At 37.0% G+C, this 19,054-nt stretch overlaps 1 protein-coding gene across 6 annotated transcripts in view; it reads left to right on the forward strand.

Annotated features, from left to right (window-relative positions):
• UTRN (utrophin) overlaps window positions 1-19,054 on the forward strand; it is a 341,485-nt gene that overhangs the window by 292,676 nt on the left and 29,755 nt on the right. For all 6 annotated transcript variants that reach the window (XM_064708388.1, XM_064708386.1, XM_064708389.1 and 3 more), the window contains 4 exons: window positions 3,421-3,506; window positions 10,190-10,347; window positions 12,658-12,824; window positions 15,193-15,304. In XM_064708388.1, coding sequence (XP_064564458.1) covers window positions 3,421-3,506; window positions 10,190-10,347; window positions 12,658-12,824; window positions 15,193-15,304 — 523 coding nt within the window. The remainder of the gene's footprint in view (window positions 1-3,420; window positions 3,507-10,189; window positions 10,348-12,657; window positions 12,825-15,192; window positions 15,305-19,054) is intronic.

Here is a 19,054-nt window from a genome sequence, read left to right on the forward strand (position 1 = left end):
AAAACACATTTCGGTGTAATATTTGTGGGTGTAAACTTAACTTTCTTCCCCCAACACTTCCTAGGTCTAGCCGGCATGCCACGACGATACTCAGACTACCCAGACGCCTACACACTATGAAACACCATCTCCTCAGTAGGATCACTCATTTCCCTAACAGCCGTAATCATACTAATCTTCATCATCTGAAGACCAGTGTTGTCTAGGCCTGAGACCTCTTTGACAAGAGAAGGCTGAATGGCTCTGGGCTCATCTTCATTCTCTAGTTTTCCTTGCCAGGCCCTGATGGTTTTATGCTGCTGTCCCTCCTTCCCCAGGGACATAAGGTTCCTCTAGACTTCATGTTATAATTCTGTTCTCCAATATTCTTTATTGTGTATTCCTGATTGCAATCTCTTATATTTGTGTTGCCTCTCTGACAACTTTTTCTAATCTGGCTAACTCCTGTATGCAGCTGTGCCCATCACTGGTTGTCCCTTTGACAGTTGCATGCTTAGATAAAATGCTTATATATACTGTGTCTGTGTCATCACAATGCTGCAGAATATTTGCATACCACTGCTGGCAAACAGTAGTTTTTACACTTACATTCAACAATTTACTCTTAATTATATCTTGGTTAGTACATTTATGATTTACAGGTTTCACAGGCCTCTGTTTTGACTATGGTACAGACTGTTTGCTTGTCAAGAAGTTTTGGATCCTAACCCAGTGTTAGAAAGTTATTTAGAGAAAGGAATAGATTCAGGCTCCCCTTCATCAAGGTCAGAGCAAAAAAAAAAGGCCCAAAGTGGCCTTATCAATTGATTTTGTAATGACAAGCATGCTTGTATTGGTATAATGAGTCTGAATAGTGTACTGACATTTGTGCCATATATGACACCTGTGGCATAAATTTTTATGAATTCAGAAATTAAAAAGTTTTTTGAATCTTCCCACTATAAAGCCTTGATTCTTAGGTTTTGTACATATAGGACAGTTAGATGGTTATGCTGCCATTCAGAAGCATCTTGCATAACAGACTTCTGGCAAGGTAGCCTAGTAGTATCCCAGCAGGTTGAGGGAGGTGATCCTGTACTTCTGCTCAGCATTGGTGAGACACATCTGGAGTCCTGGGTCCATTTCTGGGCTCCCTCAGGAAAAAAAATAAGTGGACAAATTGGCATTGAGTCCAGTGAAGTACAGTGAAGACAATTAAGGACTTGGAGTAACTGATGAATCAGTAGAGGCTGAGGGAAGAGAAGTTTTAGGGAGATCTTATCAATGTGCATAAATACCCAATAGGAGCAGAAGAGAAGATGGAGCCAGGCTTTTCTCAGTGGTGTGCAGTGACAGGACAAGAGGCAGCAGGCACAACTTGGAACACAGGAAATTTTACTTAAACATATGAAAAGAAGATGTTTTTAATGTAAGAGTGATCGAACAATGCCACAGGTTACTCAGAGAAGCTCTTCAGTCTCCATCCTTGAGGATATTGAAGTGGAATCCCAGGGAAACCTGCTCTACCTGGCTGAGCAGGGGCATTGGTCTCTGGAGGCCCCTCCTGATCTCAGTGGTTTTGTGACTCATTAAGATGGGAAAACTTAAACCATTGGCTTGGAAACGTCAGTACTACAATGTCTGTGGGTTTAGGGGGACAGAGGGAGGGTGTGTGGCATTTGGCTTCGGTGTGTTGGGTTTTTTTACCGTATATATGACATTAGATTGTTATATCTGTTTCCAAGAAAGAGGCCAGGGGTGAATTTGTTACTCTTTCTAAAACGTAATATTGCAGGCTTTGTAATTATTCATGTAATTTATTGAGAAAATACTTTTTGTGTGAAGGAAGTTTTTCAAAGACCCTTCAGAAATCTCCTGAAATCAGGAGAAGCTTGAAGCCTTTGTGCCCTGATCTTTTCGCTGCAAAGTCTCACTTTCTGTCTTTAACAAACAAATGGTGTGGTCAGTTCCGAGTTAAATCAAACCCAAATGAATGTTCACTTTTTTTCTGATTAATATAAATTTAAAGCACAAACGACCATACACAGGGAGGAATGGGGAAATAACTTTATCAGGGTGTAAAAATGAGCCATTTAGATGGCAAGGTATGCCAGAATGATGTAGTGTCTGTGATTGAAAGAGGTAATTTGAAGCTAAGCTTGAATATATAAAAAGGTGGCACTTTTATAGCATTCTGGAAAATTGAGTCCCAATTTTCCAACTAGGCAGTAAAAGTAATAGATGTTTTTGATTAATTTGGCAATAATTTCTGTATACCTCTGTTCTGTCTTATGGAATGAAGATACTGCTGTCTAGTATTACTAGATTAGATGATCTTGTAAAGAAAAATGCATTAATATTTTTAAGTTGCTTAGCTACTTTATCAACAACCCAGGAGTAAATTAATAATTTTATATTCAGCACAACATTTGTGGAGTAAATCAGACAGCACACCATATGCTGAATGGACAGGATAGAAAGAGATATGTAATAATCACTTCAAAAGTAATTAAAGTATATATAACTTCGGTGTGGCAGAAAGGACCAAAGTAAGGTTTGAGGTGATGATTAATTTAGTGTTATCTTACTTGTTGGTGAAAGACCCAGCTAACCTTATGTGTGTAAAATATTGAGTTTAATTATTCTACAGTTGTTTGGGTATTTTTGCCACGTCTCATTTAAAGACAAATTGCATGTTTTTTTAATGTTTGAAAAAAGAAGGAATTCTTAAGAATGTGTTTCTGCATTGATCTTCTGAACTTCAAAATTGTCCTTTTCCCTGTAAGCTGGGTTTGTTATTTTAGTATCTTTCTGAACATCATTTGCCCTGCAGGCTTAACATTACTTGCTTTGGTACCTACTTCTCTGTTCTCAAGTTGCTTTTTAGGTTTGGACATACTTTTTTGTAGGCTGGACAAGATGAGCCTGAAGTGACATTGCTTAAAAAGAATGTCAGCTCCAAACCATTGAATTAGTGCATGTGATTGCCTCTTTATGTCCCAAAATTGTGTATGTTAAAACATACACCAAAACAAAACAAAAAAATAAAAAGAAAAAGCGATTTAATTACAGTGATGTCAAAACTTGGTTTCATCTTACAGTCATTGTGTTTCACACTGAGTAATAGGCCTTCCTGCTGTGTGCTCATGTATTTTTTCCTGTGTGTATCACATTAATAAATTACTTTCAGAACTTTGCAGAGCTAGATATCTGTTCTTTTGTATTAATACAGGCTGTTTTGACACATAAAACCACTTGGAAGGCAAGCTGAGCTTTTATGAGGGAAGAATTCTTAATGTGATTTTTAGTGTTAATGGTTTTTTTGAGATCTGAAGTATATTTGAAATGTAGCTCTCCAGTGTCTTTGTATTATATAATAGACTAGAGTTGGAATGAAATAAAATGAAACTGTATTAAATTGTCTTGTCTTTATAATTTCAGTGGCCGAACTGGAAAAATTCGAGTGCAGTCCCTGAAAATTGGCTTGATGTCTCTTTCTAAGGGCCTTCTGGAAGAGAAGTACAGATGTAAGGAAGAATTTCTTTTACAAAATACTCTATATAATTAAGTCATGTACAATGACAAAAACCCTAGCAAAATTTGTAGTAAAACATTTCTCATGCTTGATGCAAGGCACTTTTCTTTTGAGTAAGTAAAAGAGAATTCTTTCCATTATCACCAGTGACAATGGCTAAAGTAGGATTTATATCTTGGCTGGAAAGTATTGCTGTCCATTCTAAATCATCAGAAGTCACAGTACTGCAGTCCCCAAAAGAAAAGGAGAATATAGCTTTGTGGAAGATAGAGAAGTATTATATTTGATTGTTATCTCATGTATGTATATATGTTTTGTTTAGGGGAAAAAAGCAAGTTAGTGCTGATTGCATCAGATTGATATCGCTGATAAAGCAAGGAAATATATCAAAGTCCTGGAATTGTATTTAGTGGTCTACAAGAAAGACTATCTGAACTCTAAAAATGGTTTTCTAGTGTATATGCTTTCTGCCAGAATTGCGCAATGGAAGTTTAAAATACGTTGATTTTAGTAATCTCATAAGCTTGAGAAATACCGAGTAATATAAAAATATTTCACAAAAAGAAATGCAGGACCAGAAGAGAATTTAGTAACTTCGTGGAAAAAAAAAGCCCTGACAAATACAGAAAAGAAGATGGAGCACTACATTACAGCATTCTAGATGATGGACATTTATATATTATGCACATAATCTTAAATTTGCTGTTCTTTACAGTAGTTCCTTGACTCATTTTGGAAACCCATGAAAAAAATGATAGAGACTGAATTTGCTCCATATACCTTTGGAGCTCTGCAAAAACATTTCTGCTTTCCTTAAGAGCATTTGTAATCAGTCTTGTAAACTTAGTTATTAACATTGAACAAAAGTAGAGGTGTTTTGTGCATTGGGACATATTTTGACATCTGAATGACATACTGAGACTTTGGGGTGTTTAGTTTCCTTCTGTCATTTGACATGTGTGTGAAGTATTCCATAACTAAAAAAGGGCTTGATGGACATACCTTTGTTCCATGATGACAGTTCAGGAGGCAATCTGTTGTTCTGTGTGAAATAAAAAGCTTTCATAAAGTGTAGGAGTTAGGCTGTAGGTGATAAACTGATAACCCTAGGAAAAGATGGCTTTAAAGAAACTCTAAAACCTGAGAATACTCCTATTAAATTGCTATTGGTAATACATTAGTATACAGTTGCCAAATACAGGCACTGAAGCAGAATGAGGAAATTACCTGGTCACCTTCATATTTATGTTGTTGCTTTGTGTTTAGTAGTAAAATTAAAATGGCAGCTGGTGGTGGCTACAGATTTTACATAATTTATATCGACAAGATGGACTTTTACTCTGAAGGATGCTGTGAGAAGTCCTAAAAAATAAGTTTCAGAAGACTTTTATACCTAGTGATTGTAACTTCAACCTGAAATATATCTGAAATTAAAGTAGTTGCTCGCATTCTTGAAGTACAGAATTAATAGTTAGATAATGCATCCTTTTTGTTGTAACTCCAGCTCTGATCAATGTGCCAGGCTTTGATATCTTTGTTAGTTCTGTTGTCCTTATGAACCTTAAAATTGTCACAGAAGAGCCCTTCAATCCAAAAGAAATTTTGCTAACAAAGGAAGCGTGTCAGGTACTGTTCTTGGTTTGCAGTGGCTTTTGAAGTCAGTGTTTTGGGGTCCTCTGGCACGAGCTGTCACAGACTCATCTTTGATATAAGCTCTTTTGGTTCTCTTGATTTTTTTTCATACCCTACTAATCATCTCTTGTTGAGAGAAATTTTGTCAGATCTATTGAGTTTTCAGTCCTTAAGCAAAAATTGTAATGGAATTCCTGAGTGTTTTCAGGAAAGTCAGTCACTTGGAAAAAAAACAGGACCTCCAAAGATAGATGCTTAATGCTAATTACCTGCCTTTTGATTTTTCCCTTTCTTGGACCAACTCCTGGCATTTGCTTCTCCTTTTGGCTGTTCTAAGAGTTTCTGAGGCGTTGGCAATTACAGGCTGCTCTGAGAGTGACAGCCATCAGATGGTTTTGGTTAGAGCCCTCAGCAGAGCACAGACTGTGCCAAAAATGCACTAGCCTTGGAGAGGCAAACTCTTACAGTAGTTGGTGGTAAAATAAGCAAGTTTTTTTGTTTTAAAAACTTTTGGCTGAACCCTTAATTCTTTTGTAAAACTTGACCAGAATGTTTGCTGCTCAAGTGTTCCACCTTCCTAGAGACTGTATGTTCATTTCCAGTATAGGGAGGATCTTTTCACTTGACACATTTTTAAAAAATGTTTTGACAGAGAAATTTTTGTGATTTTTTTTTTTATTTAATTAAGCTTTTTTTAAAGATTCTAGACTTCTGGGTTGACATGAGAATGGGTTTTTAATTAGAAGCCTCAATTGCTTTAGAGGAAACACTGAAGCCTCAATTAAAGAATGCCTATTCTTGAAAACATTTAAGACATGGTTAACTTCAAGCACATGCCTGAGTGGTCCTGAGAATTAAAATGGACTTGCAAAAGTAATTCAGTAGTTGTGGGCTGCTTACATCTATGCTTTGGGGTGAGGAGTCCCAGGCTTCTTTTTTGTTGTTGAGGCTAATGTCCTGGTCTGGCCATAATCATGCTATTCTCTGCTTTCTCTTCTGACAAGGAGTGTCACTTGTGAGCTGCAGAAGAATGCATTTGTATGTACTTTACACTTGTTTCTAACACCCACAGCCCAAACTGTCAGCAGAAACAGAAAAAAAAAACATATGGAGTTTTTTACAGTGTGTAGCTTTTGGGTAATGTGTAAAATCTTTAGGATTTGAGATGAAAAAGAAGGGCTACTTAGTAAATCCCATCTTCTAAGCAGTTCAGTTTTCAAGTGATGTACAACATCCTTGGAATGTGGTGGTTTTTTTACTGTTATGTTTATGTTGTAAATTTTCAAATAATTTGGAACTAACATAAAAAAAAGAAGACATTAGAACTGTTTGTGACAAGGCCACATAAAATGTGGGTTGTGAACATCTTTCTACTATCTGATTATCCTTTTGATTCAATAAACTTTTCAATATTTTCAAGTATCCCTTTCTTTATCAACCATTAAGTACCTTTTTTCAGGTTGTCTAGCTAAGTTACAGAGTCCCACTGGTTGCAATCCTCAAAATACTAGTGTGAGGCTAAATTTATTTAACTGATTTCTCTTTTCCTAGTTTATGTTTTTTTCATACAACTCAGATCTGCATAATCTTTTCTCTGCTTCCTTAGTCATTCTTCTTGTACTTTGGTGGAATCCCTTATACAGTTTAACCTTTATATCAATGTATTTAATGTTGAAACTCTTTTAGTGTGTATGTACATGTTAACAAATTTCATTTAAAAGAGGTTGTGACTTTTAAGATGGCTGATGTATGATGTGTGGAGTCTCCCACACTGTGGGGAGTAGGGTGCTGGGGTACTCCCTGTCAGAGCTAAAGCAAGCTCTCCTCCATCTCCTAGTTGAGAGATGTTCTTGCCATGCTTCCTTTGCCAGGGAATGGCTCATGGGTTATTTGGAGTAGGTAGGCCAGATAACAGGAGCATTCTCATTTCCATGCCTTCAGTTTTGGAGCTTCTCCTCCTGTGTGCCACATTGATGGCATTGAGGGGTTTGGGAAAAGAGAGTGCCATCCATGAACTCCTTGCACCTGGACAGCCTTTGGCTGGGGCACAGCTGGCAGTGTTAAGAAACAAATGATTTGGAGAAGTTTGAGCTCTTCAAAGGTATTTGCTGGTTTCCTCCTAGCTAATCACTTTTCCCTCTCCTGTCGCATTGTTTTCCTCTCTTTAGCAGCTCCACAGACAAGTGAAGTTTTAGGGCTTAGGAAATTACTGCCTCCCAGCTCCAGCAGCTAATGAATTGTTCTTCTTTAATGGCTTGTTTCCACTACAGACTGATGCAAACAGAAAGAATAAAACATTTTTTTTTTTTAATATACTATCAATTTTTTTAAGCTGACTCTTAGAAATTGAAAAGCTTTGCCGTCTTCAGCTGAAGATAGCCAGGATCTGGGCTTGCCAAGAGGAGCCTGCAGCTGTACAGTACTAATTCTGTCCCCTAATTCTGTCTGTGTTGGTTGTTTTTTTCTCAACACTGAGTGAACAAGATGCTATAGCTGGTGTTTGACTAGGCAAGAAAGGGCAAGAAAAATACAATAAAATCTAAAAATTAGTTCAGTCATTTTGATTTTTTTTTTTTTTGTGAAGGTCCTTTCTTCTGCTTCCACCTCCTTTGAGAAGAAAGAAACTGTGCCTGGGCTGTCTGAAGCACACTGACAAAGCTTGCCAGTTGCTCTAAATGAAGGGCAAAACAATTTACACCATGTAATAAGAGTTACTCATGAGTGTTTCTGAACGAAGGTTGTCTTTTTCTTGATCAGAAGTGCAGTCAGACTGAATTTTCAAATGTCATTTATTTCTAATTTATTGGTGGTTGTTCTGATGGGAAACATGAAGAAGGAAGGGCATTATATAGATGGATTCTTTTTCTTTTAAGATTACTTGGGGCTTTAATCCAAGCCAGCCATTGAGTGCAAAAGGGGATTGTAAAAACCAGCTGGAATGAATATAATAATTTGATTCCACCACTTTTGTAATTTGTTCAAATCACAGAATGAAAAAATATTTATTAGATAAAGTCAGCATTTAAGATGTTTTCAGAAAAGATTAATCTCTTGACTGAGTGCTAATGTACACAGCTACAGAGTTCATAAATCAAAATTGTTGGCAGAAACATTAATGTTTTTAGCTGAGCATTTTAACAATTAAAATTGTCCAATCAAAGAAATGTGCTAAGAAAGCACATGAGAAATAATAACTGTACTGCTGACAGACCTATTAACTCAGTGTTTTACTGTGAATTTAGGTACAAGCACTATGTTCCTTCCCAGTGCCTGTATCTGGAAAAATTTTCTTGATCCCTTTCATCATCAATTTTTTCCGTTGTTGCCGTCATCCTAGTTCATTCATTTATACTGCAGTGCTTGACACCTGCCTTAGTCAGTGAAGGAAAAGTATATGGAAGCAGACATGGTTATCCAGGAAGAAAATTTGATTATTGCTTATCTCAGGTCTTTCTGGCTGCTGTTCTTGCTTTAAGCTATTTCACATGGCCAGATGTGACTTGTGCTAACTTTCAGTCTCAGTTCAGAGTGGTTGTGCTTCTGTCCCTAACCAACTGAAGCATGACATATTTTTGTAGCACAAGAAGTGGATATATGAAATATTATTTCATTCTTCATGGAAACATAAAATAGTTTGATTTGGAAGGGGCTTTAAGAGGTTATCTAGATCAAACGTCTTACAATGAGCAGGGTCATCTTCAGCTGGATCAGGTTGCTCAGAGCAATGTCCACTCTAGCTTTGAATCCAGGGATAGAACATCTACCACCTCTCTGGGCAACTTGTTCTAGTGTTCTGCTACCCTCATTGTAAAAAAAAATTATCCTTAATAACTAGTCTAAATCTACCTTTTTTTAGTTTTAAAACCATTACTACTTGTCCTATTGCAATATGCCCTGCTAAAAGCCGTGCTCCTGGCTTTCCTGTAAGGCCCCTTTGAGTACCGAAAAGCCACAATAAGGCCTCCCTGGGGTCTTCAGGTTTAACAACCCCAACTCGCTCAGTCTTTCTTCAGAGTGATGGAACATCTCTCCTATGATGAGTTTTTAGCCTTTTTCTGGATCTGCTCTAACAGTCCTTCCTGTGCTGGGGACCCCAGAGCCGGACTTGGTACTCCAGGTGCATTCTCATAAGAGCAGAGTGGGCAGAATCACCCCCCTCAATCTGCTGGCCGTACTGCTTCTGATGCAGCCCAGGATACAGTTGTCATTCTGGGCTGTCCAGCTTTTCATCTGCCAGCACTCCCAAGTCCTTTGCCACAGGGCTGCCTTCAGTCCCTTCATGCCCCAGCCTGAACTGATACTGGCGGTTGCCCTGACCTAGGTGCAGCACCTTGCACTTGGCCTTGTTGAACCCCATGATGTGCCCAGGTTGTCCAGGTGTGGATGGCATCCCATCCTCCAGGTGTGTCAGCCACACCACTTGGCTTAGAGTCACTCGCAGGTGCTGAGGGTGCACTCAATCCGTTCATCTGTTTTATTAATGAAGATATTAAATAAAACTGGTCCCAGTATGGGCCCTTTAGGAACATTACTCGTCATTGTTGTCCGTCAGGACGCTGAGCTGTTGGCCACTACCCTGTTGTTGGCCACATCCAACAATTCCTTACCCATCTAACAGTCCACCCATGGAATCCATCCCTCTTGAATTCAGAGACAAGGATGTTGTGGGGGACTGTGTCAAAAGCCGTACAGAAGTCCAGAGAGGTCACATCTATAGTCATGCCCCTGTGCAATAATGTAGTCACTCTATCATGGAAGGTCATTACGTATGTCAGGCAGGAATTTTTGCTGGTGAAACTGTGCTTCCTCAAATCACCTTCCTGTCCACTATGTGCCATAAGAAGCAATATATCTTCATTTTTTTGACCTTATTTTTCTCATTTTGTATGGTTACGAATCAAGATTAGATGAAGGTTCTGGGACAGTGGCCGTTTGTAACCACAACAATAATACGGAAATTAAAAGCTTGAGCTGCAGCATTATTGAATAAAAGGAGGTGTACATGGAAATGGAACAAGATGGTATCTTTTGTTGATGTTGCAGACCTTTTCAAGGAGGTGGCAGGCCCTACAGAAATGTGTGACCAGAGGCAGCTGGGCCTTCTGCTTCATGATGCTATCCAGATCCCGCGACAGCTTGGGGAAGTGGCAGCCTTTGGTGGCAGCAACATTGAACCCAGCGTGCGCAGCTGCTTCCAACAGGTAAGATAAAGACCTTCACATGAAGAACTAAATAAAACCAAACTCTCTCTTTTGTTTACAGATTCACTTGTACATGCTGATGTAAAAAGAAGCAAGGAATATAAAAACATCCACTGGGTTTTGAACAGAAATTAATATGCTCCTGCAACTAAGTATGGGAAATTCATGTGGAAATGCAGCTGGGAAAGATGGTTTATGGTTTAGGAGAGGATCAAACAGATTTTGTTTAGCCAAAAGAATATATAAATCTTCATGATTTTGACAGTGTTTGTGGCTCTAAAAGCTGTTAAAAAATTTTGTACTGGCCAATTATCCTGCTTTGCATTGTTCAAAGCAGCCCGATGCTGTGAGAACAACATGCTTTTTCCAGCTGGAATAAGGCATGATCTTAACAGAACAAGAAAATGATGTTGATAGTAATTTTTGACCTTGTGCATGAGGAAATTATTTAGCATTATGTTACTGACAAAAAAGGCCTTGCAGTTGCATGAAACTTCAAGCATAGTATTTTTTATATTGCAAGCAGAACATGGAATAAAGCTCTTGCAGCCTGCTGTGAAGCTCCACACTACATGCAGGGGGTTAATGAGGCTGCAAGGAATGTCTGTCTGTTTAAAGAAGATGAGAATTAAAAACAGAATGTTGTAATGGACCACAACTAACTCAGACTTTTTCAAAGATGCCTAAGGCTCCAAATGTTAGGTAGTGATAGCCATTCTGCTTCAGTGCATTATTTTTATGAAAGCAGCTGATTTGAGCATTGTCAGAAATTTTACATGGATTAAAAATACACCACAGCTTATATAAAATTACTGACTTGGATATTTCTCATTTTATTGAATTGAACATTAAAGATTTTAGTGAACTTTCAGAGGATTTTCTTTTGTTATTCTTTCATAGAGATTTCTACATTTTTGTCCAGTTCTTTAAAAAATGCAACTGTGCTGACTTTTTTCCCAAACTATTAGATTCCTTTCTGGATTCAGGTGATTAGGATTGGAAGAGTGTTTGTCCTAACCATGAATAATTGGATAAATACTTACAGAAGTTCGTTTCACCAATTAACCATGTAAAGCTTCCCCTGATGTCTTAACATTGCCGCTTCAGACAATAAAGGATGATGCTTGAATTATCTACCACTGGCCTTGAGTGGTTTGAGTCATATTGAAATAAATTTTTCATTTATCATTCCCAAAGGGACCCTTTATGTCCCTCAAATATCTACCCCATCTCCCATGCTATTTAGCTGTGGGTGGGGGGTACTAGCAAGATACTGTTTAAATACTTGATGTATTATTACAATTATATTGATAATGAGGTTACAATCCCTCAACTCACAGGAGTAGTTCAAGTTTAGTCCCTGGTTGGGAGAGCATACAGAAAATATGCAGCTGCATGTCAGTTATCTCAGCCCAGTGAAAGCAAGGATTTTGTTGGTGAGGAAGAAACACTTTTGTTTCCATGCTTCTCCCTCTTGTTGCCAAAAATGAACTTGGACCATGAATAGGTTAAGAAGCTTTCCATCATGTGTTACCATTTAAGAATAACTTTCATTTTAAGCTTTATTTTATTGCTTCTATTGAGCTCAGAAATATTGAGCTCTGTTGTTATTGCTGACAAAGTTGATGAATACAATACCTTTGTAACTAAGCTCCTCTTAAAGAAAATGTGGAAGTGTGTTTACTTGCTTCTTAAAACAATCATGTTAATACATTAGCTCGAATATATTTTTGCAGTGACTGGCTATTAATGCCAGATTCCTTTCTTGTTCTTTGCCTGTTTGTTTGTTTATTGTGTGTGCGTGTTATATTTAATGAGCTAACTAGAAAGAACATCATGGGCTCAGAACACAATAAAAAATTGGCGAGTCTTGGGGCAATCAGTACACACATGCAAACACTACTGACTTTTAGTATTTTGTCATCAATCTTAACTCAGAAGATAACCATGTCTTCAATATGTCTGAATTGCAGAGTGTGCTCACTTACTTTTCGAGTCAGTTCAGTTGAAAGACAGCTTTACTTTACAGTCTGTTACTTCTGTACTATGTCCTCCATCTTTCTTACCATCTGTCCACTCTATCACAGCTGTTTAGTCTTCTAAAGTCTTAATGACTTAACTTATTTTCTTTATTTTAATTTTCATTGAGGTTATTTCTTTTATCCTGTAAATTGTTTTGGATTAAACTGTCATGGAAAGAATTCATGCAGGGTTGTTGGGGTCTTTTTTCCATAGATTTTCTAAGGAAAATCTAGTCTGTTGTTTTGTTGTTGTCTTTCTTAATTTGGATGTGGGTTTTTCTCTCCACAGAACCACAATAAGCCAGAAATAACTGTAAAGCAGTTCATAGATTGGATGCGCTTAGAACCACAGTCAATGGTGTGGTTACCTGTTCTGCACCGTGTGGCAGCTGCAGAAACAGCAAAACATCAGGCCAAGTGCAACATCTGTAAGGAGTGTCCAATTGTTGGATTTAGGTAAGAGGAAAGGTGTTGGGTACAATATTTCTCTGAAAATATCCACATTTTTAAGCTTTCCAACAAGTGAATTTTTTTTCCTGTCTGTTTTTCCTCTGTTTTCCTTCTTTAAGAGGGGATCTGTCACTCATGGTGAGGCCACAGTGTGGCCTGAGCCAGTGCAGTTCTGGCTCGTGCAGTGCCACTGTTGGACACCCAGTGGTCCTGTGCCTGACAGAGGCGCAGGGTGGGCTGTCATCAGATGGTTTTGGATTGGTGGATTCAAGAGACAGCAACTGAAGTATAAATGCACCCCATGTGTTCTGTAAGCACAAGATCAAAAGGAGTTGATCAGAAAAAAAAAAACCATCGACCGTCTGTCTGCTCTCCTGCGTAAGGCTTGGGAAACTCACTTATGCCAGGCAGTATAAAACAGCCTTCAACATCAATCTTTCCTTGCTTAAAACAAACACTGATATGTTGCTGTGATGAGACTTGCAAAGTCCCTATGTCCCTGTACATAACCTAACTTTTCTCTTTTCAAAGAAAATGTTACATGGGGAATATTCTCCATGTTATTCTCCTAAGCTGTAGTTGGTACCCTTAGTAAGTAATGCTATGACTAACATGCATTTGTAAATTGATTGCTCCAGTGTATAAAGTGATGCGAACCTCATCTCCAAAATCTGCATTAGAGGCCAGAGGTGAGCATAACTGGCTTTTTGCTCTTCTGTGGTCATGGAGTCTAATGTATTATCTAGGAAAAATTTAAAGCAGTCAATCATGTAAACACTTCTAAGATTTTTCTTTAGGTATCTAGGTAGATGAGGAATTTTTGTTCATCCTTTTAGAGGATAATGATGTGAATCTTGAGGTCAGATTCATCTTGCCTAGTTTTAGGAATGCTGGCTTTAGTCAATCTAATGGGATTGAGCTAGCAACCTTCTTTTTCTTTTTTTATTATAAATATAGGTATGTGATTATTTGCAAAAGTAATAATCTGATCAAACTCTGTTGCCTGTCTTAAAAGGAGATGACATTTTCTAAGTGTTCCAGTCTTTGTTATTGTTAGAGGAAGCATAAGGTGACAAAGCTCTGGCGCAGCTGTGTTATAGTTGTCTAAGTTGCACTATGTGTAGGAGGGCAGAGAGATGGAAAAGACGACAAAGACCCATTTAGAATGGGTCATTCTAAATAATTCCTACAATGAAGCTAGAGATCTGCAACAACAAAAGCATCTAGCATCTTAGCAGAAGGTAAATGGAGCCATTTAATGCACTGGCTCTGAGAAAAGATTATAAACAAGTTGGATCAGCATCTTTTAAAGTGAACTTTTACATTTATAGACACATATTCTCTTGCAAAACAAAACATAAAACTCAACAGGGGAAAAATGTGGGGTACTGAAAACTGCTCTCAAGAAGCAATTTAATTTAAACTTTAACTATTCAGTAGCTATTCAATTTGGTTCAGTTAGCTCATTTTAGTTTCATACAGATGATATAACCTCATCCAGTCGGAACAACCATAGCATAGAAACAGTCGGTGCAGTCTGGAACTGAACTGTTGATTTAGTCTAAATAAATAAGTAAATCATGTTCCTGGTGATTACATTTTGTACAAGGGATACTGTAGAAGTTTGTTAGCCTATTTATACATACACTCTCTTAAAAATCAACTAAAAGTAAACAAATCATTGTGTATTTTAACTGAATTTTAAATTATTCTTACAATTCATGAATTCTTGAGAATTCAATTTTCTGAAATGTGTGTTGAGTTTCTGAGCACTAAAATTATTTGCCAACCTTTAACTGTTAAGTATAAAAACTGAAATAAACCAGTCTGGTTTATAGAAGTTTTTGTTGAGATAACACATGAATAGTAAATAGAGGAAAAGAAAAACTAAAGCAATGTAGTTTAAAGTCAGTAAAAACTTTAAAATTATAAATTCTTTCCAGTCCATCAGTAAAGCTGATGCCAGTATGATTTTCTGCATCAAAGCTGTTTGGGCAGCAGGTGATTGATATATGCAGTTCCAGACTCTGTAATGCATTTCAGATGGCTCTCTATATTGAGATGGAGACAGGAACTTCTAAATACTAAGTGAGATGTGAGTGTAGGAAGGTTCTGTGGACTAAGAGGGCTGCAGGTTTGCTGTGTCCCCTGCAGCTGCTGCGGTGGCACTGCTGTCCCTGGGCCTGCAGCCGTGATGAGCGCTGCCCGTGCCACGTTCTGGTTGTGCCCACTCACACACAGTTAATCCCAACAAACTCACTGTGTCCTTGTGTTGCTGCTGCTGAAAAGCAGGTGACCCATTTCAGAGAGTAATTTGCTTTGTGAGGCTTAATTAGAAGTAAACCTCTAATCACTTTGTTTAATGTCCCCACAGGTACCGGAGCTTAAAACATTTCAACTATGATGTCTGTCAGAGCTGCTTCTTTTCTGGCCGCACAGCCAAGGGGCATAAATTGCATTATCCAATGGTGGAGTATTGCATACCTGTGAGTACCAGTTCGCTCAGTGTTTCTAATGGATAACAAACCAGATTTGAGGTCTAAATATTTTTTCATAATCTTTGTTACCTAGCCAGGATTTCTTTTACATATGTTTAATACAATTTGTCTTCCTACCTTTCTCTTTGGAAGGTATCGGGAACTTTTCAGGTTTTGCTGATTTTATGTAGGGAGTGTTTGGATTCTATAGAAATGGGCAGCAGTAACCACCTCTGAGAGAACTTAAACTTCACTACTGATTGGTGAAACAAAAGCTTGAATATTAAATGTGTAACTGCTGTTGTTGTATACTAACATATATACACACATGATAAGGGTAAAAACACGGCAGAGAAAAGGGACTTGCTTTACTATTGCTGTACCAATGGCAAAGAGTATTTAATATTCTAGTAATGCACATTAATATTTTTAGGGGGCTATGTTTTTGGGTCCGGCATTTTCTTGCTTTGTGAAAATGTGGCTAGAAATAGATTGTGTTTCATTCTGTTGTGTAATTGCTGTTTACTGGGATATATCAAAGTTGATGTGTAGCTGAAAAAAACCCCAAAACCCAGAATTAATAGTTTCTAACCAGAAATGGTGTGAGATGTTTACCAGCAGTACCTAACAAAAATTAATTTTATAACACTGTATTTTCCTAATGATGTTTCAAACACAATTTTTTTAGGAGATTCCTAGGAGTCTTTCTTTACTGAAGGAGTGGCTGGGTTGCTACACACAAATACCACTCGTGCTTTTTTATCAGATAGCTGTTTGTGGTCAAGAATTTTACCTTAGAAATAAATTAATAGGATAATTTGTATGTGCTCTACACACAGTGGTGAAAGGTCTGCATGCTTAGAAAAATTCAGACCAGAAAGTAACTAGAGCTGATTCAACAGTGGCAATCTTCAATAGTGTGTTCTTCTAGTAGCAAAAATTCTTTGAGTTATTTATCTCTTTTGATGTAGTTGTTGGACTTACTACCTGTGTTTTCCCTCTCTTTTTTTGTCTGGCGTGTCTTCTGTAATGGAATTCAAATTCTATAAAGTAGTGGTTTTACTTCATTGTGGTCAGAAAATAAAAATGAGTAATGTTAAGGTATCTTCATTAATTCTATAACCAAATGTTAATATTTTATTGATAAATCTGCATGCCAGGGAATACTCTGAAGAACATTTTTAAAGTAGATTTGTTGGGTTTTTTTCATCTAGTTTTAATGTTTGTTATATTTTATTACATGCTATTCTAACCTCAGGATTTGGAAGTCTATGATTAAACATCATTAAAAATTAACTTTTTTTTTTCTGCTTATAAAACTCATCTTTAGTGGAACAGAAATACTCTTTTTTATTGTCTATAATATGCAGGAAATTCAGAAATTGAGGTGTAAGGAGTGTTGAAACAGATTATGCTGCTGGTCTGCAGGATAAGATATCCTTCCTGTTGAGTTAGTCAAATACCGATTACATCTGATGTGGGATATTGTACTTTCCCTAGAACATTATGGTATCTTTCTCATGAATTCCAGGTTTTGTCTGAAGCAGCAGATTTGATATCTAAGATGAATTTTCAGGTCTTGTTAAACAAGTTCACATTGTGTAACTGTGAGCTATCTCATTTACAAGTGAAGGCTGACAAACTGAAAATATATTCTGGAAATGGCTGGAATCCTCTCTGTCCCAGGAAATAGGGATGGCTTACATTATAATGAAAATTTCTGTTACTGCTGCAGAAAAAAAAGTGGTTTTAAGGCAATATTAGGTGTAAAATAAGGTAGCGTAAGGCAAAAGCCCCTTCTTTCCATGAAATATAGGAGGGATGAGGTGACTCCTCTATGGGATAATAAGGGGAGTAAAATGACATTCTTGATCAGAGTGAAGGAAGGAAGGCCAGTCTAAAAAGGGGAAAAGGAAGGAACTTGAGGAAGTTTTAAGCAGAGCAGAAGAAATGGCATAGAATTCAGGTGATGCATAAAATTAGAGGTCCAGAGCGACCCCAGTTAATTTGGAAGTGGAATATGAGAGCTGGAGTTTTATTTGGGTCCTGATACTCTGCTACCTCCATTTCTGTAAAAAGAAATGACCCATTATATGAACAGACCTAGATGCCTGTTGGACTTCCATAATCAGAACCCACATGCAAATTATTTTAACTAGCCTTATCCAGTCTAGGTCTGGAATAAAGAATTGTTTTCATGAAAAGAATCCTGTATTATTTATTCTTGCTATTTTTAATAATGCTCTGTGGTTGGTATACTAATTTGTTGCTAAACCTCTCTACATATTGAGCTCATTAAATGCAATACAGTAGTCAAGAATTGCAAAATTTTTGCAGTTAGTAGAATATCTTATATTTTTAAGTGGAATAATGCTTGAAAAATAGAATGGACCTGGGTCTGTGAAATAAAATAAAAGCACCAAAGACCACTGAATTGTTCCTTAGAATCCATTATATTACAGTACAAATAGCTTGAACAGGAAGGGTGCATCTGGTCTGCCTTTTCAACTAAATTCAAAGGCTGTTGATGTTAACATGGTGCTTTCTTTGCCAGTGTTGAAAAGCAGAGTACAAATGCATGTACTCACCAAACTGCATTAATAAAATCTAGCTTCACTTTCTTACTGCTATTAATACATTTTTATCAAGAATACTAGCAATAAATAGGTAAAAAAATGCTTCCATTACTTAAGCTGACATTTAGAACTAGAGCTTAGTCACAGATGGATGGAAGACCATTTAATTGTCTTCAGGTGAATGGTTCAGTGTAGGGTATAAAGGGATTTCTCAGAAGCACAGTAAGTTCTTTTCAAATTTAAAATAATTTGGAGGATGGGTTAAGGAATATGTTCTCCATTGTAATGACTTTTGTGATATTTGCTTTAGGTAAGAATTGCTTCATAATTTCAGATTAGGACCATTTACTCCTCATAGTTATATGTAGTTACTGCATTCTAATCTGTAATGCCATTTTGCATTTGTCCTAGCTTGCAATTTAGTTTTCTTGATGCTGTGGGCAAAACAAAAATCATTTTAATAACTTCAGTTATTTCTCTTCTTTCATCCAGGATTTAGAGATAGGTGTGAGAAGCATCTGAAAACATAATTCTCTCTTAGGTAGTAGAAATGCAAAATTATTCTCATTTATTTTTCACCTTTACATAATCTTTGTCAGAAAAGATGGGGAAATAAGTTTCTTAATGTAAAATTTTACACGGATGTGTAAAAATATTGTTAGATTTTCCTAGCATCTAATTTGAGAGTAGTCCTACATAACTACCCACACAGTTTATTTTTGGATTTTTTTGAATTGGAAATCCTCTCAGTAGTGGCACTTGTGTTATATTAATGTGGTTGTGCTTAATGACAGCATACTTTAGGGAGGTTCACATTTCTTCTGGGAATCAGTTTCTCTGTGTGTATTAAAACAGCTAATTGGTTTTGTGTTAGCTATAATAAATGTAATTAAGAGAATGATGACTTAGGTGTAGACTAGTCCTTTTACATAGCTAGATGCAGTGAAAGGAATAAGAATGTGGGCTTCCATTTGAAAAAGAGATTACTGAGAAATAAATAAAATTAAATATATATGCATTATAGGTATTCTATATTATTTATTAATTTTCACATATTTATTGCAATTTTTGTAATATATGTTATGTAATTTAGAGCTCTACAATTAGTTTATTGCAATCTTGCTATTACTCTTTTAGCAATGAATACTTGTTCTATTTCCAATATACTGAAAGCAGACACCAA

Source organism: Zonotrichia leucophrys, chromosome 3 (assembly GCF_028769735.1).
Source record: "Zonotrichia leucophrys gambelii isolate GWCS_2022_RI chromosome 3, RI_Zleu_2.0, whole genome shotgun sequence".
In the NCBI taxonomy this organism is placed as follows: domain Eukaryota; kingdom Metazoa; phylum Chordata; class Aves; order Passeriformes; family Passerellidae; genus Zonotrichia; species Zonotrichia leucophrys.